General features: G+C 44.5%; 1 protein-coding gene across 1 annotated transcript in view; it reads right to left on the reverse strand.

The window, feature by feature from the left end:
* RYR3 (ryanodine receptor 3) overlaps positions 1 to 24,578 on the reverse strand; it is a 504,534-nt gene that overhangs the window by 45,221 nt on the left and 434,735 nt on the right. The window contains exons 67-72 of the mRNA XM_045822230.1: positions 21,746 to 22,066; positions 19,293 to 19,533; positions 11,046 to 11,133; positions 10,854 to 10,946; positions 1,732 to 1,902; positions 1,351 to 1,410 (exon numbers count right to left, since the gene is read on the reverse strand). Coding sequence (XP_045678186.1) covers positions 1,351 to 1,410; positions 1,732 to 1,902; positions 10,854 to 10,946; positions 11,046 to 11,133; positions 19,293 to 19,533; positions 21,746 to 22,066 — 974 coding nt within the window. The remainder of the gene's footprint in view (positions 1 to 1,350; positions 1,411 to 1,731; positions 1,903 to 10,853; positions 10,947 to 11,045; positions 11,134 to 19,292; positions 19,534 to 21,745; positions 22,067 to 24,578) is intronic.

Below are 24,578 nucleotides of genomic sequence, written 5' to 3' on the forward strand. Positions count from 1 at the left end.
GCTATGCAGGAATTTCTCACTCTAGCCCAAATGTCCCTTAACTTTTCTGTCACATTGTCTATCCCTTTCTTTCTCTGTGCTGCATTCTAATTCCTTAGAGCAATCTTCCAATTCATAAATTCTCTTTTCAGCTATGTCCAACCTGTTTTTTTAATGCGTAAATTGGATTTTTAATTTCAATGACTATTTTTTAATTTTTGTAATCACTGTGAGGGCTTTTTCAATAACATCTTCTTTTCCCTTCTTTAATGAAATATAATGTTTAAGTCTTGATTTATGGATTCTATTGCTACCTTTATCTCTTTAAATATTTTAACCATACTTATTTTAAATTCCTTTCTGCAGTCCCTTAGGCTTGCATTATTCTCTTTGTTGTATTTTCTGGCTGTCTAATAGTGATGGATTTCCTCTCATACCTTGTACTTTTTAAATGTGAATTTGTCTTCAGGAGGAATCTATTTATTGGCATCTCAGCCCATATTCTAGGGAGTGGAGACTCTCCAAGTGGTTTCAGGAGATTCACATGTTTCACTGGTTTAAGGCTAATTTTGTGTAAGTTTCTTGCTCTGAATTTATGCACAATATGAGTAATTAGGTCCCATAGCTGTCTCCCTTTAATGTTATCAGAAACTCAGCCCCTAAAATACGTATCTGGTACAGAGAACTCTACAGGTTTTCCCAACTGCATCAACTTCTCAGTACTATGATTTAGTGTGTCTCCCCGCCACCCCCACCCCCCGGCTTGGGATTTCTTTTTACTGCCTTTTCTGGCTTTACTGCCTTTTATTTTTTCTATCATTCCTGTATGTTTGGGGTGAGAAGAAGAGGCTATTTGCGTCAGCCTAGTCCTCCCTCTTAGGGAATAATGTATCTGAGGAAAGAGCTGTTCAGAATCACAGTTCTGGAAAAATATCAAATAGCCTTTAAAATCAAAATTTGTCTCATTTTTGATCATACCAACTCAGATACAAAATTGTTGTGGTTTGAACTCTCTGGAGCAGGAGGTGCCAAGGCTACCCCCAGGCCTCCGGCTTCACTGTTCACTTTATCACCACGGGAAATTCTGAGCCTGATCTGACCCCTGCTGGGGCTGGACATTCCTGTTCCTTTGCACAGGGGGAAGGGGGAAGGCAGGTTTGACAGGATGCCTCTGCATCCTCTTTGTACCTGCTAAGAACAAAAACTAAGAGCTAGAAAAACAAAGATTAGGGGCAGAGAGCTAGCCCTACCAATTTAACACAAGTACTCTGAGACTGTTTTAGAACACCGTGAGTAAATTAAGTGGGAGGATGGCCTCCTGCGGCCAGAAAGAAGCCAGTGTGAGTTCTCATTGTCTTCCTGCGACATCACCTTTTCCTGCAAGTGCAAGTTGTTCCGCAGGTGTTCCTTCACTTCTTCGTCTGTGTCTCTCTGTGGAAAGAAAAATTAAATTTTATCCCTAGAGGTCACTACAGAAATGTAGAGTAGGGTGCAGGGATGTGTGGACAGCCAAAGGAAATTTGGCTGGGAACTTTATTATAAGAACAATAAAGAAGAGAAATCACGGAGGCTTATTCCCAAGGAAACAAGCTAACTCCCAAACCAGCTTCAAGAGGAGGGTGTGTTGCCTCTGCGCACCTTGGTTTCTGTTCATCCCTCTCCCACCCTCCGTCCCCAGGAGGACCGGACCGAGCACCCATCACCTCCGCCTGTCCTACGTGCTCAGCTGAATTGGCATCGGGGGCAACTTACAAAGCTGTATCGTGACTTTGCGAGGGAGATCAGCTCCTGATCGCCTGGGGTGCACATGTTCAAACCAATAGGCAGCATCTTCTTGAGCGCAGCCACGATGAGGGAGGTCTGGACAGAATACAAGTCTCCCCTCCGCTTGGTCTTCTTCCGCTCCTGGTCCTGCCCTCCAGACTAGGAGACGAGGTTGACACAAACAGAGAGGCTCAGCGATTCGAGGGGACTGCCTCACCGGGGAGGCAGCCTGCCTCCTTGGGGCCCTATCAGTACAGGTTGGGCCTAACAGTACATCTCAAAGGACAGTAAAAGGAGTGTGTTGAACAAAGACAACCAGGTGGCCACAAAAATCCCAGAGCCCTCTCCTTTGCGCATGCTCACGGAACCACATGACCAGACACACACACCACGGACAACGCCAGTCTCTTTGCTCACTCACTTCTGGACTGAATGAACTGGACTTTTTAAAAAATGATTTGCAAACTGGCAAAATGACTCCGGGAAAGAAGGGACAATGCTGATGCTGGGGCGACCGCGGAACGGTTCTCTGTTTTGTAGGGTGAAGCTGGTGTTTTGGAGCACCACAGAGCCTCTCAGCCTTTACCTCCAGACAGTGCAAATTCCCCCAGGGAAAGGCAAATCCCCCAGTAGCCCTACAGATCCCTGCTTTGGGATCTGGCGGTGGGGGGGCGGAGTTAGGAGAGACCAGAACTCTCCGAGTCCGACCCCTTTTGGCTCAGTTTCTCATCCCTCTCAGGGAGAGCTCATCCAGTGAAGCAGCAGGCTTGAGAGAAGGGGCCAATGCACTGCGCTGAGGCAACCACCCAAGAACCCTCAGCTCTACAACGCATGATGGTGGTGGTGGTGGTGAGTGTTCAAGGAGACGAGACACTGCAGTGACCGGACTTTTTGTGAAAAGCTTCAAAGCTTTTCATGTGGCACCTCACTTGTAGGACTTCGCCTCAGCTAATGGGGCACCTTCTGGAAGTGTGGAAGGATAGGTAGCCAGGTCAGGGACCACCGAGGAGAGTGAGCTGCTGCTCACCGAAGCTCTGCTTCGTGAGGTGCCAGTGGAATGTCTGCAGTGATGAGGTGGCAGCACTGCAATTTTTACAATGAGCCAGAGGCCTCTGGGAGTAGGCAGAGGCCAGATGCTGCCCCTGGAACTGGTGTCTAAGACCTACAACCCAGGGCTGGAGCAGAGCTCATTTTAGAAAGGATTGCCTTTCTGAGAGAAGAGGAGGCTCAGGATTAACTCTGCCTTAGCATGATCTCTTTACTTTCCAAAGTGTGAAAGAGGTTCCTAATTACTAACAGATACTTTTAAAATGGATATGATTTCTTTTACCCTGGTGGTTATAGCACAGAAACCACAGCAAAGCCCTGGCTGGCACAACCCAGTCTGGGCAAACACTAACTGAGAATTCTCCTGGTTGCAGGGCCACCCTGTGCCCGGTGCTCCAAAACAGCAGGTCAGACCCAGGACAGCAGTGGGAGGGGCAGAGAGAAATCTGAGCGGGAGTAAGAAAGGAGGCTAAGAGGCAGCGTCTTCTTGGGTTCCAGAACACAGCAGAAAGCTGGTTCACACGAAGACCATAAGAGTGCTAACTCATTTCCTGAGTACTTGCAAGGCTCCTTACTTGTTTTACCCCCAGCGGTAGAATTCTAAAGGCTGTGGCTAAGGCAAAACTCATTTGTAGTCTAAATTACCCTTGAAAATGCTTCAGCCCATTCAAAAAAGATATGACCCAGTTTTATGTACTAAGAAGTACAAAAGTTCATAAACTAAGAAGTACTCTGTACATCATATAAATGTAAAAGGCAACTAGTAATATGCTTTTTACAATCCAGTAAATATGCAAAATGTAACTATGTGGATTTGATACACAATTTAACTGATTTCTTGCTCGTTCTCTATTTTATCTTGCCAATCCCAGTGGTCCAATGCTGCATATATGATGTGACTCCAATGTGCCTGCAACTAAAATAAAACATTTCTAATGCTCCCCCAAACTCTGAGATGGAAATGAGTCATTTTTATAAATGAAAACACAATGCTCAGGAAAATTAAGCGATTTTTCCGGGGTCACAGAACAAGTAAGCATCTGAGTCAACATCTAGACCCAAGGCTATCTGTCCATGGCTCCATTTTCCCTCTCTGAGTGAAAAGGAAACTGCATGTGACCCGGCTCGTGCACAGCCCTTTCCTCTGCCCCATGCCTTAGCACAGAGGGCCTGGGACAGTGGCAGTAAACACACTGATAGAGAGAGAGAGAAGTATATCCAAGTAATAACCTGTATGGGCCACTGGGCAACTATCTCAAGGTTTATTCCACCATACATTTTGTGCAAAAACTCATGGTTATCTGCTGATTTCCAATCCTGGAGTCTAGCCCTTGGAAAACTCTCTTTGAATCGCAGGAACCTTACACAGGAGGCAGGAATGTACAGTGTGAAGGGCAAACAGGAGTCCGACCCTGCACGGCATAGCAGAGGAGTGTCCCCCAGGTTCATGAGCCCTGTCAGTGTCCCTGTATTCCTGTTAGTGTGCTAGCTTCAGAGAGGGCAGCTGGGGAAGGGAGCAGAGACAGCAAGGAGACCTCGGATAGGGCGAGGCTAGGCTGGCTTCCCCGGCTTCCCCATTCCAAGGCCTAGATTGACTCTTTGACAGGCAGCTGTCTTCCCTGGAGCTGGCCTGGGGCGCCTCCAGGTGAGAAAATCCATTCTGTACCACCCCCATGGTGAGCACAGGGCAGAGGGTGGCCAGAGCCCGGCACCTCTAATACTAGGACAGAAAAGACACATCATGCATTTGACCTGTACCTTTACTTGCATGGCCTGTGTGGAAAGACAAAAGAAAAAAACAAGGAGAAGAGTCAGTCAGTAAAAGCAGGGGCCCAAGGCATAAGGTATCACATGTTAGTCGTAGCTTCTTAGCCCCAGTTCCGCAGCCAACACAACAGAAACTCGACCATTCTGGAAGCCGGTTGAACAAGGCACATCGAGTGAAGGGGAGGTTAGGATGGAGATTAATTTGGTCACAAGGACTTACATCCAGGCCAAGCACAGCACCCGGGGGCCAAAGTCATCTCAGAGATCAGCCTCCCAGAGTGCGTCACACTCAGACCCAGGTGTTTGTTCTTCAGATGAACTCTTTAGATCTAACGTCTTTCCCCTCCATCCTCCCTCCTTTCACCGGGTGGGCTGTAGACAATCCGTCATTTAACCAAAGGCAATTTTCTTTCTTCCTTCCACCCACCACATTATCACCTCTAGCAGACCTGTGCTTATAGAAATATGTAATCTAATTACTATGCTGCATACTGAAACTAATATAATATTTTATGTCAACTATAATTGAAAAATACATTAAAAAAAAAGAATAAAAGAGAGAGGGCACACCTAAGTGAAGGGGTGATAGGTATGCTCATGCTAAAAAGTTTGCTAAACTGAAAGGACTCTAGGATCTCTCAGGTGGTTCAGGGCCACCCAGGGCCTGAAGGGTGGAGCCCCTCCCTTCCTGTGCTGTGATGGTTGAATATACCTGAGGTCAAAGGCTCCTATGCCCTACAGATTCTAATGTTATTCTTTTTTTCCACATATTGCTAAGACCAGTTGATAGAATGCATTTTGCTAATACTGGAAAAATCTTTTTTAAAGAGGTGCCTTAAAGTTTTTTATTTTCTGAACAAATATTGATAAATTCCTGTACATTCATAATCGTTTCATTTCCCCTAGTAGTTTAAGATTAAACAGATGACTTTTTATGTGAACTTCAGAAAAAAACATAGACTTTTAATGGATGAAGAAGTGAGGAGCGACAGAGGACAGAGAGAGGGAGAAAGGAAAGGGAGAGAGGGCGAAGGAGATTGAGAAACAGCACTAAGCTACAGAAGTACAAGATCAAAAGGAATAAAAATGAAAAAAAAGGTGGAGGGCTGGAGGGAATGAGAGAGAGAGAGAGAGGGAGAGAGAGGGAGAGAGAGAGAGAGAATGCAATAGGGGATGCTGGAGTAAGAAGAAACTCACACACGTAATTCTGAATATCCTTAGAAAACTCAAAGACATCTCCTAACCTGCTCCCTGTCCACACTGAAACCACTCATGGGGTGGAGTAGCTTAAACAAGGAGGCCCTCCAATATTTCCTGCACCGCATCTCTTTCGTTGTTTATAATCCTGGTCAAATGCGTTCTAACTTACCATTGCCCTCCGATGAAGCTGTTGCCATTTTTTCAGAAAACAAGTTTAAAAACAAAACAAAGCAAAAAAACACTTGCTCAGCTTACTTATGTTTAGCTTAACATATTTGCAAACCAGTGTTACATAAACAAAATAATACATGAGCTGTCCAAAAAAAACCCCCCCAAAAACTCTGCTTTAGCCTCCAGAAACATCACATGTCTGAACTGACCTCAGTTAACCAAGTATGAGCAGCGTGGCCCACTGCATAATTTTTCTGCTTCCTTTCCATTCGCAATGGCAAATACGGTGTGTGTGCGGGCATGCCACATTCCAGTGCACACACCTCTGCAAAGGCTGCCATGTGCACTGCGGCCAATTTCATTTATAGAACACCAGAATTCAATTAAGAGTGGAGATAAAAAAGCAAGCACAGGTGACTAGTCACCATTCAGATCAGGTAGTAGGGAGAATTTTTAATTTCATGGAGGCAAGGGCAATAAGAATTCAATTGATAATAAGAAAGACTATCCCCCTCTGTGGCTCCTCAGTATATAACTGTACAACCAAAAAAAGCAGCAGAAACAGCTATGAATTGTGGTTTTGGAAGCATGCTATTCTGTCTGAAATAATGCATTGCATTTATGTAACATTATTTTTTGTTAGAGATGCAATTTAAAACTGACTTTTGTTTTATATGATGATGAGGAGAGAGAGAGATAGATAAATTTGTTGCTCCACTTATTTATGCATTCATTGGTTGATTCTCATATGTGCCCTGACCAGAGATCAAATTGCAACCTTGGTGTATTGGGATGATACTCTTACCAACTGAGCTACCTGGCCAGGGCCTGAAACTGACTTTTGAGTAGAACATCCTAGTAGAGCTGGGGGGAGTTCAACCCCTCTAGACTGGTAAATCAGGGCCCAGATGAGGTAAGTGAATGACACAAGGCCATACCTCTATAGTCAACTGTTGGGCCAAGGGGAAGAAAGCTTTCTTTCAGTCTCTAGTCTTATTTACTATTACATTTTGTGTTTCAACTGATGAAACAGGAACAGTATGAATATTTTACCCTGAAGAACATGGTGAGCATTATTTAACATCAAGGGAGTATCCTCACATCCATTACACTATAACTTTGACTTTATCCCATGGCGCAGAAAAAACTGGAATACAATGTCAATGGAAATAAAATAAAGGTGTCTGCTCATATAGACTGACCTTATCAATGGGGGAGATGCAAAGATTCTGAATATGACTATCTGACAAGGCACACATACTCTTTTCCTCATTCAGTAATGTGAATGAACACTATTTCAGGTTAGTTTGTTAGCAGGTTAGTTTTGAAACATCATTCTTTGTCACCTCATCTCCTTCCAAGTGTAAACCCAAGGACCCTAAGTATCCATCCACTCATCACCAAAGGGTTGAGATGTCTTCCCTGGGGTTTATTTAGGTGGGCAGGGTCAAAGGAGAGCCTGTGAGAGCTGTAAGAAGACCCTTCAGAGGGAGCTTGAGATAAATGTCCAGGAATCTGGAGTCTGAACCATCCTACCTTGTATACCTGACAGGAGCAGCAGATGCGTTTGCTAAAAGTTGAATGCAAAATAATTTTGGAAAATCAAAAGTTACACAAAGCTCAAAAGGATCCACTATAAGTAAGGTTTCTTTGCAACTAAGATTTCTCTTGAATGTGAATATATAATCCTGATCACTCCATTTGTAGGTGCACAATTTTATTTATTTTTATTTTTTCCTTTAAAAATATATTTTATTCATTATGTCATTACAGTTGTCCCACTTTTTCCCTTTATGTCCACCTCCACCCAATACTCCTTCTTCCTCCAGCAATTTTCCTCCTTAGTTCATGTTCATGGTCGAGCATATGAGTTCTTTGTCTTCTCCATTTCCTATACTACTCTTGACGTCCTGTTGTCTGTTTTGTACCTACCAATTATGCTTCTTAATTCCTGTACCTTTTCCCTCATTCTTCCCCTTTCCCTTCCCAGCTGATAACCTCCAAATGATCTCCATATCTATGATTCTGTTCCTGTTGTGGTTGTTTGCTTAATTTGTTTTTTTTTAGATTCAGTTGTTGATAGTTGTGAATTTGTTGCCCTTTTAATATTCATAGTTTTCATCTTCTTTTTCTTAAAAAAGTCCCTTTAACATTTCCTGTAATAAGGGCTTGGTGAGGATGAACTCCTTTAGCTTTATCTTGTCTGGAAAGCCCTTTATCTGCCCTTCCATTCTAAATGATAGCTTTGCTGGGTCGAGTAATCTTGGCTGTAGGTCCTTACTTTTCATCACTTTGACTACTTCTTACCAGTACCTTCTTGCTTGCAAAGTTTCTTTTGAGAAATCAGCTGACACTCCTTTTAGGTGCTTTTCTCTTGCTGCTTTTCAGATTTTATCTTTATCTTTAACCTTTGGCATTTTAATTATGATGTGTCTTGGTGTGGTCTTCTTTGGGTCCAACTTGTTTGGGACTCTCTGTGCTTCCTGGACTTATATATCTACCTCCTTCACCAAATTAGGGAAATTTTCTTTCATTACTCTTTCAGATAAATTTTCAAGTTCTTGTTTTCTCTTCTCCTTTTAGCACCCCTATGATTCAGATGTTGGTACATTTAAAGTTGTCTCAGAGGTTCCTAAGCCTCTCCTCATTTTTTTAAATTCTTTTTTTCTTCCTGCTGTTCTGATTGAATACCATCTCCTTCTTTGTGTTCCAAACTGTTGGTTTGATCTTAGCTTAATCCTCTCCATTGTTGGTTCCCTGTAGATTTTTCTTTATTTCAGTAAGTGTAACCTTCATTTCTTCCCTTGTGTTTCTGTTGTACTTAGTGAGTTCTTTGAGCATCCCAATCACTGGTGTTTTGAACTCTGCATCAGATCGGTTATTTCTGTTTTATTTAGTTCTTTTCCTGGGGTTTTGTTCTGTTCTTTCCTTTGGGCCATATTTCTATATCTCCTCAATTAGGCAACCTCCCTGTGTTTGTTTCTGCGTATTGGGTAGAGCTGCTTTGACTCCTTGTAAAAGGCACCTGTAAATGTGTGGGGCAGAGCCTTAGGTAATCACTAGGGCAGGGCAACCCACTTCACCATTTTTGTGGCTCCGTGTGGGGGGATGGTTTGAGGAGGGGACCATGCCAATGCCTGGCTCCTAGACGTTTGCCAGGCACTCTCCTCATTTCTAGTCACTTGACCCACTTTGCATATGTGACTGTTGCCCTTCCAGTTGTTGCCCTGGTGGTGAATCCCAGAGTGGGTGGGTTTGTGTCCACTCTAAGTCTATGTGGGCCCTCTAAACAAACTCTCCTGAAAATTTGCCAGTTTCTTTTGCCACCCCACCCTCCACTGTTTTTTATAGCCAGGAGTTATGGGTATTTACCTTCCCAGTGTTGGAATCCTAGGATGTGTGGTCTGGCCTGGGGCTGAGATTGCTCACTCCTAAGGTAACCCTCATGATTTTACCCACCACACATGAATGTGGGACCTCCTGTTCCACTACCACCACATCTCCATACCTCTCCACCTGTTTCCATGACTCCATCCTTCCTACCCATCTGGATGAATGTGGCTTCTTTAAATCCTTGGTTGTTGGACTTCCATACAGCTCAGTTTTCTGACAGTTCTGGTTGTTATTTGTTTTGAGAAATATCTGTAATTCTCTCTGTGGCTGCATGAGGAGGTGAAGCATGTCTACCTATGCCTCTGTCTTCTGTGCACAATTTTGTTTATCCAACTTTACAGAGCAGTGCATATCAGATTCTAAACCTCAGGAGTCAATTGTCGGGTGCTGGAAGAAGTATTGGTGTCAGCGCAGCTAAAGGATGGAAGGGCTGGAACGTTCAGAGTGACGGAGCTGACTAGAGCTGGCCACACGTTGTGAAGATTGGAGTGTTGATCTTTGGTGTCATACCAGGCCCTTGTCTGCAGGTCCACATACGAAGGTCTTCCACCCCAAATGGTTATTTAGAAAGCTGCCCTAAGAATTTCACTACAAACCCATGACTGTCATCTTTTCAGAACTGATTTTCACTTTTAAGGGGTCCCCATGCATCCACCTTTGTGTTCCTCAAAGGCAGCATGGTACAAGCAAGGAGACAGATGCACATCTCGGGGATGGCATGTCACTTATATTTGACATATATACAGTCAGCCCTCTTTGAGGCATACCTCTCAAGGGAAAAGAATCAAGGGTAAGCCGTAACAGCAGGTAACAAACCATCACATTTAAGTAAGCCTTGCTTTTGTATGTACACTTGAAGGTGTGTGTCTCAGAATTCTCTCCAATCAAATCAGCAAAGCCTCACTGTGCAGAGCTGGCCTAGAAGGAGCTGGGAGGCCAGTTCCCTCTCCTCTATTCCTGCTACAGTCCTCCCTATAGGTTAGTTTTTTTTTCAGACAGATGTCCAGTATGCCCTCTTTCAAACATTTCCTGCACAGAGATGGGGAAATGTTTGGGTTTCGGAATGCAACTCATATGGAAAATAAACAGAAGGCATTAAGAGCACAGCTGAAAGAAAGCAGCTATTGGATGTTCCAGATAGGAGGACGACAGGTATACTGTAAGAGCATGTGCTAATGAACTCTTCAAAGCAAGGTAATTTCCTAATCAGAAGGTGACTCTAGGCACCTATATTTTTGCAACTTCACTACACAGGAAGTAGCTCTATTTTAAAAGTACCAACAGTAGCCTTGTTTTAGAGACCTCCCGAATGCCTTAGGCAGGTCTTGAAACATAACTTTTTGGACATAGAAGTAGGTATTTATTCATAAATGTGATGACCATGCTTATTTCTTCCGGTTCATTCTCAAAGAAACAACAGTGGAGACTGTTGGTTTGACCTAAATACGGTAGAGTGAATCCCTTCACATATCAAATATACACAGCTTAGGTCAAGGTTGAAGAGTCTTTGGAATCGATTTCTAAGGACTTACTTTTGACATCTTGCTTTTGCTGTCTCCAGTTAAAAATGCCAAATTATTAATTTCATTCTGAATCACAAAATTTTGCTCTTCCCTCTTGAAGTTCTAAGGGGGGGGATAAAAAAACAAACATTACAAGACAGTTCTCCCAGGTCTGTACCTTTCACAGCCATCTCTACGTCCAGGGCCCACATGTGTCCTTACGTTAGATTTGCACCACAGGATGAAGACCTCTGCGACCATGCGGAAGAGCTGGTCAGAATCAGCATCAGGGCTTTTGAGCCAGTTAGATCTGAATTGAAAAGTAAAGGAATATGCACATGAAATTCAACACTGACTCAAACAGTCACGCTCATTGGACACTGGATGCACACGTTTCCCAGACACAGCTGTATTCCCGTGAGAAGGCTGTCCTCAGGGAGACCAAAGATCAATACACTCCTCCACTCTTGGATACAGGCACATAATTGTTGTAGATATTTTTGAAGGACCTATACTAATCATTTCCATTTTACCAAAGGATTCAAGGACTACCTTAGCAAACAGATGCCAGGAATCAACATTTCAATTGTCAAAGACAGTCCCCCCCCCTTTAAATTGATGAAGTGATTAAGGCTACGCTCATAAGTTTTGGGACAAATGCCCTTTAATATGTAAGGCAGGCAAAACTAGGAAAGTCTTGATTACTGTGACATCTACCCTTGTCACTGACACTGTCATAGTCCAGCCTGTGGAACGTGGAGCACTGTATAGACAGGCCTCATCCCTTTTGCTTTCGAAGCCAGTTTTAAGGAAAAAAAAGGCAACATGTTTGCACTGTTGACTGAAGTGTGTGGGCAGAGACCAAGTATCTCCCTCTGGAAGGGTTTGAAAATTCCCTGTAAATGGTCATTATTAGTTTCTTAAAAAAAAAAAAAAAAGAAGGGGGGGCTAGGTTAAGAAACTTCACAATGGCAACCAGAAGGCTAAACTACAGTAGAACTTAGTCAATTTCTAAAAAGTTCTTTTGCCCCTAAGTATCTTACGCATTTGAGTTAAATTATATTTTGAAAGGACTGGCTGAGTTGGCATTTTCAAATACCTGTATAGAGTGATATAGAAGTTGGATTGTCAATTGCCTTTCTTAACTGAAAGAAAACTTTGCTTTCCCAGGTGACCTGAAAAGCCCCATGTGCCTTGGTGTGTGCAGGGTAATAACTATCCAAAGCCAGTTGCCTAGGCCCAGCCGGGAACATTGGCCTGACCTGCCTCTGGCTGCCTGACCTCCAGCCCACTCATAGGTGGCATGCACCAGCCTATGGAAGACCAGGAGGCCAAGGCCACTTTTGGATCCCTTTCTTCTGTCCTGAATTCCATACTGCTCTGAGTTCCAGTCTCACGGATGTTCTTATCTAATCTTTCTTGTTTTTTTTTTTTCAACTAGTCTCTCTTGTATGTGGCAGACACTACAGGTTGTCTGCTCATTCTCTTCTCTTCCTTAGGAACAAAAATCCCATTTTATTTAGGGTGGCATTGACTCTGATGAAGATCATATTTCCCAGCTTCCTTTGAGGGATCACCACGTAACTAAGTTCTGATCGATGAGACGGCAGTGGAAATTGTTGCATGGGTGTTCTGGAAAAGCTTTCTGCAAAGGGATCAGGTAGCTGAAGGTGTCTTTTTGCCTTCCTGCTTCCTGTCTGCAATGATAATATGATGATTCTAATGGGCATTTTGTACCATCAAAGTAACTCTGAAGATGGAAGTGAATGTTAGGTATAAAAGGACAAAGGAGTGAGAGGAATGAGCACACTAGCCCTGGACTGGGTTATCTTTGGACTTACTGTATGTGTGAGATTTGGCTTCTTATCTGTTTAAGCAACTGTCATCAAGTATCCATTACTGAAAGCCAAATGCAATCCAAACTTGCGGTTTGACATTGGTAATGCTTTTTGATTTTTTTACATATTGATTTTTCAGGAGTGCTTTCTCAGGGTCAAATGTCAAGTTTTAGTAGAACTGGCAGTTGTTCATTCTTTAGTGTGTTGGTTGAAATGAGCTATATATTGGGTTGGCCAAAAGGTCTGTTTAGTTTTTTATGTAAAAGACACATTTTTCATTTTTACCAATAATTGTATTGATTTGGATATTCTGAGTATGTTGGCTATCTCCCTCATGATATAATGTCGATTGTTCTCAATGTATGTCTCAGTTTGATTGCTATCAATGTTAACTGATCTGCCCAAGTGTGGAACATTGTCCAGCAAGAAATCTCCAGCATAAGACTTCGCAAACCACTTTGACACATTGGATCAGTCAGCACCTTCTTCATACACTGCACAAATATTTCTTTTGCATTTTGGTTGCGTTTTTGCCTTTCTTGAAATAATAAACCATAATATGCCAAAATGTTGCATGTTTTCTTCCGTCTTCAATATTAAAATGGCTACATAAAAATTCACTAGTTTTGATGTTTGTTTTTAAAATGCATGCTGATATAGCAGCTGTCACAATACAATGTAATAAAACTGTTTCAAATGGAGTTAAAGACAACTACTACTAGAGCCGTCTTAGGGCAAAAAAAGCAAACAAACTTTTTGGCCAACCCAATAGGCTGGCACTATGCCCAGGGTGGGAAGAGGGGAGGTGTCATATCCTATCCAACCAAGGAAAAATACAGCCACGAGGAGCATGAGCAGCAGGAGCTGAAAACAACCCTAGGTAAACTATTCTTCCCAGGAGAATGAGGAGGATTTCGATCCCTTTGCCTTCATATAGGAAAGCAGTTTCAGCTGAATGAATTTTATTTCATCATTCTTTTCTTTTTCATTTAAAGACTTTTTAAAAAATTATTGATTTGAGAGACAGTGAAACATTGATTTGCCATTCTACCTGTATGCATACATTCATTCGCTGGTTGACTCTTGCATGTGCTCTGACCAGGGGTCAAACCGGCAACCCTGGCACATCAGGATGACACTGTAACCAACTGAGCTACTCAGCCAGGACCATCACTCTTTTTCTAAGAGGCAGTCTTTATTTCTAGTGAAGTCCTTTCGTCAGGTTCAGAGTGGTGGGTGCGCATGAAGAATATCTCATTAAATGTCTTCCCCCAGGTACAAAAACCCTCTGCACCTCTTTCAAGCCAGATTAAGATGGTACTTGCAGGAGACTAGAAGATCCTGACCTCACATCTATTTGCCCATAGCCTTTCTACCCCTACGTGATGTATCTGCTCCTCTTCCCCAGCCCACCGTCTTCCATAGAATTCATGATCTCTCTTAATATTCAGACAGTTGATCCTTTTGGAGGCACAGAACTGATTCCTAAGCCCCTTATCATCTGCACTGCATGCATGCTGCCAAAGAACAGTTGGAACACACAAGGCCATAGGTGGGAAGAAGGCTGGGTTCAGTGGTAGTGATTCACTACCCATGGGGGGTGATAGTAAAGCAACCCAAGTAGATGACATTACTGAGCATACTAATGGAGAAAAGAAGCACAATAATAAAATCTGGACTGATGGCAAGAGTAAGGAAAGTTTGATTTCCATTGTCAAAAAGATAAGTTACCATTTTTTGAAAGTTCACGGTCAGGTTGTCTGACTTAGATGTAAGAGCTTCTCTCAGCCTTGTTTCTGAGCCTCTGGTAGAAGACACAGCCTTATGCTGTCACTGCACAGGGTTCCCTTCAACAGGCTGAGAGATGGGTTTTCTCCAAAATCACACTATTTAAAGTGGCTTATTCCCATGTTCTGATTATTTCTGATTTCCAGATAAGAGGGTGAGAAGCCAATGCTTCTTGGAGAGAGATTTTCTTGGACCTATGGTGACTTAATATCTCCTGGATGAGATGGAGAACTGATTTGCCCAGTTCTGACCACACCACACTACAATGCGCTGCAACACACCACACCACACCAGGAATTCCTGCTCATTGTGGGTCAGTTTCGGGCTGCTCACTGACCAGGGGCTTCTGTTCAGGAGAGTGTTCCAGACGGTGAAGAAACTTGAAACGCTGCTATGACGAGGCTGAAGGAAGGGCAAAGGTTTAATATAACGAGGAGAAACAGGGAGGACAGAAGGCAGCACCCTTTAATATTTAAAGAGCTGCCACAAGAGAGACTGATATAGTTTTGTGTGGCTCTGAAGGGCAAAATCAGAGCCAATAGTAGGAGCTACCCCTGAGCTCAAAATGGTGTAAAGTGTCTGTGAGTGGAACAGGAGCTGCACCCACTGGAAGGCCGCACCTACTGTCTATAACCGCGGTGGATAAACCATCAGAGGCAGGACATGCACTGCTAGGAAAAAGGAAAGGGGTATCTATTCTTCCAGTCGGAGGGAAGATGAAATGACCTCAGATAATCCCAAGCCAGCTAATTCTTTTGGGTGAAAAAAGGACTTGAAGAAGGTCACGGCACACACAGGAAGGAAGCATTTCCAAGTAAGGCTCAGATGGCCAAGATGCTCCCTGGTGTTCAGGGAAGAATGGGCTGGGAAGTGGGGGTGAATGAATTAATGATGATCTCAAAGGCTCTCTGACATTGCCGCTTTTAGCACTGTCAGGCACGGTGGGGGTGGAACATACTCTGTCTTGAGTCTTGGTCATCAACAGTGACAAATGACATTAAAGAGCTATTCTTGGAGTAAGCTTACTCTACTTTCATTTTTGTTTTCACCTCAGACTTTGATGAATTCCTTCTCCAAACTGTGAACATAATTATGTTAAAGGGAAATGACTAAAAGGACGGCTGTCAGCACAGGATTTCATCTAAGAAAGTGAGTCAAATTTCCCAAAGATAGGTGAGGGATTATATGTGCACACACACATGCTGTGGGTGAGGTGTTTATTTTGAAATGCTAAATATAAGTAACCTTAAGCTATTTTAAATAATAAATACAATTTGCCTCATAAAGTAAACAGGCATATTCAGACCTACTTCCTGCCCATGACAGAAAGGGATACCACTCAAAATGTTAGTAATGTTCTCTCAAATATTCCTGGGTCCTTTCAATATCTAGGAGGTATTTTAAAATCAAGCTTTCCCAAATTTATATTTTAGGCCCGTAAGCTTTAACAGGGTGTAGTATAATCAAAATATATCTGTTTGGTCTTTGCCTTCCACTGGGACCAGCAATCCCTTGTTTCCTTTCCTGGGCACGGTCATTACTCTCCTGTGTCCTCATGTCCCCTCATCATTCAGCCTCAATTCCATAGTCTGTCTTCATGATTACCCTTACATACACCCTCAACTCCCTAACCCACGTTTTCTTTGACATACACACTTTGCAAACCCCCAACCCTGGTTAAATCCATCTCTCTCTCTACTCTGGGCCTAAGCCTGGCAGCTGAACTGGCTGGAGAAAACAGACAAATTTATGAAATTTATGATCATAGATTTTATGATCATAGATTTCAAGTGGGCCCCTTAATGCTGTTTGCCAATCCCACTGCCCTTCCCTGGTCCATGTGTTCTCCCACTTCTCCCTGGCCACTGCCCTATACCTTCTCACTCCTCAAATCTCCAAGCACCTCCTCCTCATCCTCACTCTTAGCTGACGATCTTGCTTCCTGCCTCACTGACAATGGAAACGATCAGAAAAGGACTCCTACAGACTCTGTCCATCCATACATGAACACAGGTGTATGTTATGTGTGTTGTATATTATATGCATGTATGTATGTACATATGTACATGTGTACCTATGTGAGTATGTACCAGCATTAGCATCCACCCTCTGTCCTCCTGCCTGATGTTATGAATGAACTGTCTGAGGCTGATCCTTTGCCTGTTCAAGGACATTGCTTTAGAACTTCTCTCTCACTCTGATCAGTTTCCTCTTCTCCCGTGGATTATTCCCATTAACGAAGAAACAAGCTGACAAGTCTCCCATTTCACAAAGTCTTCTCTTGACCCTGCTTCTGTCTTCAGCTACCATCCCATTTCCCTGTTCCCCCTTATAACAAGACTTCTTGAACAACTTGTCTGTATTGCTGTCTCCAAGTCCTTTTCTTCCATTCTCTGCTACAAGAGAGTGGAAGAAAGCCACTCCAAAGAGGTTTTCATTTCCATTGGTCTGCTCAAGCTGCTCTGGTCAGGGTCACCGATAGATTCCATTCAGCATTCTTTCCTATTGGAAATGCTTTATGAAGTTGGCACCCCAGACACAACATTCTGTTGGTTCCTTATATAAGTAATCTTAAATTATTAAGTCACCAATTCCTCCTTTTCTGCCTAATGTTGGAGAACATGAGGAGGGCTTGGAACTCTTCTCTCTCTGCCTCAGTCCTTTATCTCACCCAGTCTCATGAGTCTTAAAGACTGCATGTCAATACGTTGATGACTCCCAAATTCCTATACCCACACCAAACCTCAGTCCTGAACTCTGCACCCATATGCAACTGCCCACTTAACATTTTCACTTTGATATTCATTAGGCAACCCAAATTTTCTTTTAATTTTTCACCTTGAAAATGCTTATTGATTTTAGAGCGGGGAAAGGAGGGAGAGAGAGAGGGAGAGAAACATCAATTGGTTGTCTCTCATATATGTGCCAACCAGGGACCGAACCCACAACCCAGGCATGTGCCCTGACTGGGAATCAAACCTGCAACCTTTGGTTTATGCCAGCAGGGGTGTCCAACCTTTTGGCATCTCCATGTGACACTGGAAGAAGATTTTTTTGGGGCCACACATTAAATACATTGTGATATGTAATCACACACACACAAAATCTCATAATGTTTTAAGTAAATTTACGATTTTGCGTTGGACCCATTCTGGGCTGCATGTGGCCCATGGGCCACAGGTTGGACACCCCTGGCTTATGGGATAATGCTCCACCCAACTGAGTCGCACTGGCCAGGGCAGCAACTTAAATTTAACATGATCAAAACCAATGTCCTAATCTTCCCCTAAAAATCTTCAGTACCCACAATCTTCCCCAGCTCAGTTGATGAAAAACCCGATCCTTCCATTGGCCAGAATCATCTTTGACTTGAGTCTCCTTTTTTCTTTCATTCCCAATCTGAAAGTCCCAAGGGCTCCACTTTCAAAATAGACCCAGAATCTGTCATCCACTGTCAACCTTCATTATTACCATGCAGGCACCAGACAACATCCACTCTTTTTTTTTCTTTTTCATTGTGGTAAAATACACAGAACAGAAAATTGGCCATTACTGACATTTAGTGCATTCACAATGTTGGCCAGCTACTTCTAAAACATTTTCAAGACTCTAAAAGGAAACTCCAAGTCCATAAGCAGTTGTTCCCCATTCTACTCCCCTCCCGAACCTCCATCCCCAACTTTCAATGGTCAACTCTTGACTGGATCATTGTGACCCTCCCAAATGGTCTTCTCACTTCATTTTTTTTTTCTTTTATCCCTCGCCACAGCATTCAAAGAGTGAATTAGATCACATCACAAATTAGCTGAAAACCTCCACCAGCTTCTCATCTCACTCAGAGCAAAAGCCGCCAAGGCCCGACTCCTGCTGCCTCTCAGAAGTCTATGCTCCCCACACCCCTCACTCTTCCCAGCTTCACCAGCCTCCTGTGATCTCCTGAACACCCCAAACTCACTCCGTCCTCAGAACTTGCACTAGATGTTCCCTCTCCCTGAACACTCTTCCCCAGACCTGCAGGGTTCCTCAGTTCAACTCCTTAGGTCTTTGCTCAAGTGTCTCTTTCTCAATAACATTCTATTTACAACTGCGACTCCACTCTACTCCCCCTTACCCTGCTCTGTACAATTTACTTTTATAAGTGTGGAATTAAATGCACAAGTATATAAGTACGTATAAGTATATACATACTTTTTAAAAAAAGATTTTATTTACTTATTTTCAGAGAGAGAGGAAGGGAGGGAGGAAGTGAAGGAGAGTAATATCGATGTGTAGGAGAAACATCAATTGGTTGCCAACTGGGGACCTGGCCGGCAACCCAGGCAGGTGCCCTGATGTGAATCTAACTGGAGACCTTTAGGCTCACAATCTGGCACTCAATCCACTGAGCCATACCAGCCAGGGCTAAATAGTTATTTTGTTTACTGTCTGAATGCTCCACTCCTCTGCCAGAGGAAAGCTCCCTACGTCAGACATCTTTGTTTTGTTCATCCTGTTCTGGTGCCTGGAGCATTCAATTGTATCTGTGGAATGGATGTGGGGTGGAGCAGCAGAAGGGCAGAAGTGGGTCGCTGCTGCCCTCCTCTGGCCAACTGCCTCTCCCTATGGTATTTGAGGGTGGAAGGGATGGCCATGCCACTGGCCACATAGAATCACTGGTCAAGGAAATTACCACCCTCCGCAACCCGCCCCCCCTCCCCCCGCCCCCGCCACCGGAGGTCCCACACTAGGGCTTATTTGGGGAGGGTGCTGGTGGCAGCAGCTGTGACCTCTGCCTCTCACTTGTAACCCAACTCAACCCCATCTTTCTGTCCTTTGGATGTGCTATTCCAGGCTGCTTCCATACCTGTTGTTGTCCACGTAGCGGATCAGCATGGGGTAGAAGGCGTAGAGGTCTCTGCAGAGCACTGCAAACTCATCCAGGATGAGGAGCTCTGCCTCCTGGGTGTCCCCTTTGCTGTCGGCCTTCAGCTGCTCCTCCTCCTGCACAGTCTTGACGGCCTTTTTCTTCAGCTTCTCCAGAGTTGGGATGAAGTGACTTCTTAGCAGGTCAGGCCTGGCTTTGCTGATGATTGGCTGGGCATACACTGTTTGCAAACAAAGGACCGCCCCCTCATTTCCCATAACAATTGGTTAAAGGAAAGAAGTGGCACTGAGGGTGAGTCTGTGAAAGTCCATCCACTCAGGATGGCGCCTGTCCCTTGTTCCCTTCCTTAATCTCCTACTGGCACTTCCCTCTCGTGAAGCCACAGTTGGGGGTGGGGGTGGAGCTAAGGGGAAGGTCCTGGTCCTGTTCTGCTCCTGCAGGCCATGAGGGCCCCTGGCCACCCCTGAGCCGCTTGGGCATGCGTGGAGTTTGCCACACCCCCTAACTCTTCCTAACAACTACCTTGTATCATTTTACAGTGTGTTCAGGTTGGTTCGGGCTCACCAGCTAGATTACAAACTCCTTGAAGGAAGCCTTCTGTTCATAATAACCAGCACTGGGCCAAGAGTAGGCACTGAATATTCTGCTTTCTGGTTAATTTACAGAAAAACCTGTTGTTAAAAATACATTAGCCACCCACAGTTCTTAGCCCCCAACACTGGAGGACTGCCTGGACCCTGGGGAAGGCAGACAGCTATCATCAGCTGTGACGAACTGAGAGAGATGGTGAGGTGGACACCAGACGTCAAAGAGCAGAAACAAGCCATCAGTGGGACTTGGGACTATAATTCTGACCCTTGAGAAAGAGAAAACCTTTATATCTCACTCTATTTCTAAAATAGAATATCCTATTTGTTCAATCCATAGAAAAGATCAGAATCAGAATAATTATAAGAAAAGTGAAATGAAGTAATAAGAAGAAAAGTCACTGACAATGTTCATGGTATATTTCAAAGTTTCTTTAGCTTAGGTCATTTTAATGGAAAATGGCCTACTTTCCAGCACTTTAAAAAAATCTCATTTTGTCTAAGACTGTTTGAGAAAGAGAAGGTGACGGGAGTTCTCTGCTGAGAGGCATTAACAAGGAGCTCAAAACTTAGTGCCACGACGACTTCAGTTTCACAGCTCTGTGATCAGAGTGGCTACTCTGGATGTGGGCAATTTGGGGTTACTATCAAAATCAATTTTCTTTAGGTACCAGGAATGAAATCGTCTGACTGTTGAGTTAATTCACCCATGGAATTAAAGGCCAAGTTCAGTTCCCATCAGTGCCTCTCTGGCTGCGACATCTTTCCTCTCTGTCCCTCTAGGGAGCTGAGGGAGCTGATCATTTATCTCCTCCCTCCCTTAATCCAGATTTACAAACTAGAGCCCCTCAACAAATTACCTTAGGGTTAACAACATTCTTGGGCTAATGCGTAACAAAAGAACACCAACTTTCTTTATTCATGTTCTTAGAAGCCCATCTCTACTATCCAGCAGCCATGAGCATCCAAATATTTATGATTTTGATCTGAGTTCATTTCTGAGACAAGTAGGTAGGAACTTTCTTCCCCCCTGGTCTTGCAGAGGAATGTCCACTAATTTTTTTTAGGGAGGAAAACACCTCAAGCTGGGCTGATGATACTCCCTGTGACTCAGCCCCGGTTCCGGAGATTATGCTGTTATGGTAGAGTCTCCTATCTGAACTGTCGGTCCATTAAATGACTTTGCCTCAGGTTCTATCTCCTCAGACTCTACTTGGACACAGAGGACACTAAATATTCATGGCTTCTTGACTGTGGATGGTATGGCTGTTCACTTTCCAAGTCTTTCCTTCTTTGAGGTAGCTTTGGAAAGAGAAAATCAGCTCACAACATTTATCAAGAGCTTACGGCATGCAAAGAGTTCCAGAACGCAGAACAGTGCCCCCACCCTCCCAAGACAAAGTGATACTACTGTGACCTAAATTAGAGAGTGTCTTAGAAAGCATAGAGTGAAATACAAATTCTAGGAACTTACAGTGCAGCCCAGATGGGAGTGAGCTTCACACACGTGGAGAAAAACGAGGACTACTTACCAAAAAAGTATGGACAGTTATTACTGTAAGAGCAAATGGGATTCTTAAGTGCCAGAAGCACTAGTGCAGTGATGATCTGTGTCAGGCAGGGTTTATCAAGGAGGGCTTCCTGAGGGCTTGAGGGGCCTGGGTTAGTTGGGGGGCAGGGCAGGAACATCTGCTCTGAGAAGCTCTACGGGGAAATAAGTCCGTTCTTTTTACTCTTAAGTAACTAAGGGCAGCAGTTGGGGAACTAAGAGATGGACAGAGAATCTAGGCACCTTGGCCCCTGAGCCGGGGGGGGGGGGGCTGGGGAGAAAAGCATGTGTGGTACCTGCAATACGCTTCATCCAGGAGGCCTCGTCGATGCCCAGGTTGTTGTTGATGATTTTCAGGATGTTGCCCAGGATGACACTGAGGTGTTCCGAGGTGACTCGGGTGCACCAGGGCCCTGTGCTGGGGGGCAGGTGCTCAGGCCCCTGCTCCCACCAGTAGGACAGGTAGTTGCAGAGCATGGGCAGGATCACCTCAATGACGTGGGGCATCTCTGTGTACCGGGCCCCTGACTCGGCCAGGTCGTTGATTTCTTTCATGAGGCCTTCCAGCTGGGGGATGTCAGGACACATCTCTTCCACTGTGTCCGGCATCCCCAGAACTGCCCGAGAGGGTACAGGAAGAACAAAGGGACAGTAATTCAAAACCACAACGGTGCAACTGTATCCCCCTCTGTCCCACCTTCCTTTGGTCTTTCCCATGAGTTTCCCCCAGAGCCTCGCATGACTGAGCAGTGGTGTGGAGGAGCATCTGTCCACAGCTGTGGGACATCTGGGCAGCCCCCAGGGGCCAGGGGACTCTGCCCACATGTGGTACTGAGGTTAGAACACTTAGACACAAGGTTAAAGGAGCAGAGCAGGGACTCAGCTAAGGGGCGTTTCATAAGGCCTCTCTGTGACGAAGCTGGTCTCTGGCCTTCTCCCTCTTGCCTAAGTGTGTGCACTGCAGGAGGGGTGGTACTAGTTAGAGAAAAGCAACTAATGGGTGTTCAGTTGCCAATTCATGGTTCAATCACCTGGATCACATCTGTACTGTTTAGAAAAGAAAAGGGGAAGCTTCTCATCACATTTTCTCTCAGCTGGACCACAGACAGTGATACGTTCCATCCAGTTGAGATTTGGGGAGGAAAACGTGGCACATGTGTTGATTTCGGCATTTACAGCAGAAGTTACTGGGGACCTGAGGTGAGCTGTGCTGAGACTTTTTGCCAATCGCCTAAGTCTTTTTGTTTCTGCAGGCTCCTGTGCAAGGAACAGTGCGTTCGCTGTCTTTTCCTCACACTGAATGACTGAGGTCACTCTACTGAACAAGGACAGACAGGATGGAGCGACAACAGAGTTCAGCAGTGAAGGTTGTCAGATACAAGAGTAGCAGACAGAAGCAGCCAGGGGTGAGCTGACCTGCTCTCCTTAAGGAAAAAGGACACTCTTTCTCCCAAGCTGGGAGGAGAGACCAGAGCACCCTGAGATTCCTGACAGGTGAGAAGATAAAGGGCCCTGAGCGAAAGGACATGGGCTGGTTGAGAAAGAAGCATGAGCCCAGAGCTCTGTGGGTGCTTCTGTTTATCTCCCTGCTCCCCACAGAGTCCACCTAGGCCTGTGGGGGAGGGGGGCCGGGGCACAGATGACACCCAAAGGCCCAACTTCTCACACTGGGGCCGAAGCATTAGGTGCCACAGGTGCCAGGAGGCTGAGAAGCCATGGGAAAATGTGGAGCATTTTCCCAGAACATCAACTCCACTAGAAGATTGGAGGGACTTATTTTTGATACTAGAAGTTAAATGCAACATTCTCATGAATTCCAGAAGACTTCCAATGAACGTTTGTGTTCAGTGAAGTGGGTTATGCCTGCAGGCCCTTTGCCATTGGTGCTAATGCTGGTGGGAAGTCTGCTCTAGATTTTAGGCCCATGGGACTCTAAGAGCTAATGAGTAAGAGGACACCACCAATTCTCTGGTCTTCAGAAGCACTGGCCAACTGAAAGGGACTGTTTTGATTTCCGTCACGATTGTGCTGCCCAGAGCAGACCTACAGGATAGCCCTGGCTGTCCTGGAGATAGTGAACCTGTCGCTGAGGTAAGTGTTTCTCCTGGATGGCGTGTTGCAAAGCAATGGATCCGGAGTGGCTCCCTGCTTTGGTGCAGCCCCATGAGTCTTACCTAGCTTTCCCTGGGGCTGACTCTCTGTTGTTAACTCTATGGCCTTTGGGGGAGTAGAAGGCTCAAGATCTCTCTTCCTTGGATGCCAGGAGTGGACCAATGTCATTTAAAATCCAGACCATTCAAAAGCGTTCACACTGTCAAAGCCAAAGAACACTGAAGTCCCATGAGTCACAGTGGAAGGGGGTGACACAGGGCAGACACGGCCCACTGCCTGTGCGGGCCATTTGCAGAGAGCAAGTCTAGCCTGTACCCTTTAGCAGAGGGGAGACTCTCACAAACAAAATAATGTTATACAAATAGCACCAGAATAAATATGTAAAGAGAGAAGTCAAACTTTCTACCCTCCAGCTCTGCACACAGAGCAGTGCAGACTGTGGCAGATGCAACCAAAGTTTACAACTATTGGCTGTAAAACTGTAAATGAGAAGATGCAGGTGTGTGTACGTGTGTGTGTAAATGGCACACAGATAATATATCATCACAAACACTTTTTTCCCTAAGAAAAAACGGTTGCTTGATGTTTCTACACTGGAGTCATTATGACGACCTTTAGAAGTTATTTATATGTAATTGGTCCTTGAGTAGAGGAAACATTTGCCATTCAGATGGTGTTTTGAACGTCAAATGCCACATAACAAAAGCACAGAATGAAAGCTGCTGAGTTATCTACCTGAAAAACAGCCTCAGTCGGGCCCTGTCAGAATCGCACAGGACTGTCGTGGGTGACCATTGGAACACGCTGCCCTTTCCTCTTCTAGATCAGCAGTTTCCAACCTTTTTCATCCCTGGTACACACACTAATTACCAAAATTCGGCCGCACACCAAAAAATACACTTTTTGTCAGTCCAACAAAAAAAAAAATAGGTAAAATTTCAGTTCGTTCACACAGGGTGGCTACCTTTGTGTTGGCTGTTGTTTAGAAAAAAACGGACCCTCCAGGGGAAAAGAAGG

Source organism: Phyllostomus hastatus, unplaced genomic scaffold, assembly GCF_019186645.2.
Source record: "Phyllostomus hastatus isolate PE091 unplaced genomic scaffold, TTU_PhHast_1.1 phas_scaffold_501, whole genome shotgun sequence".
NCBI lineage: Eukaryota > Metazoa > Chordata > Mammalia > Chiroptera > Phyllostomidae > Phyllostomus > Phyllostomus hastatus.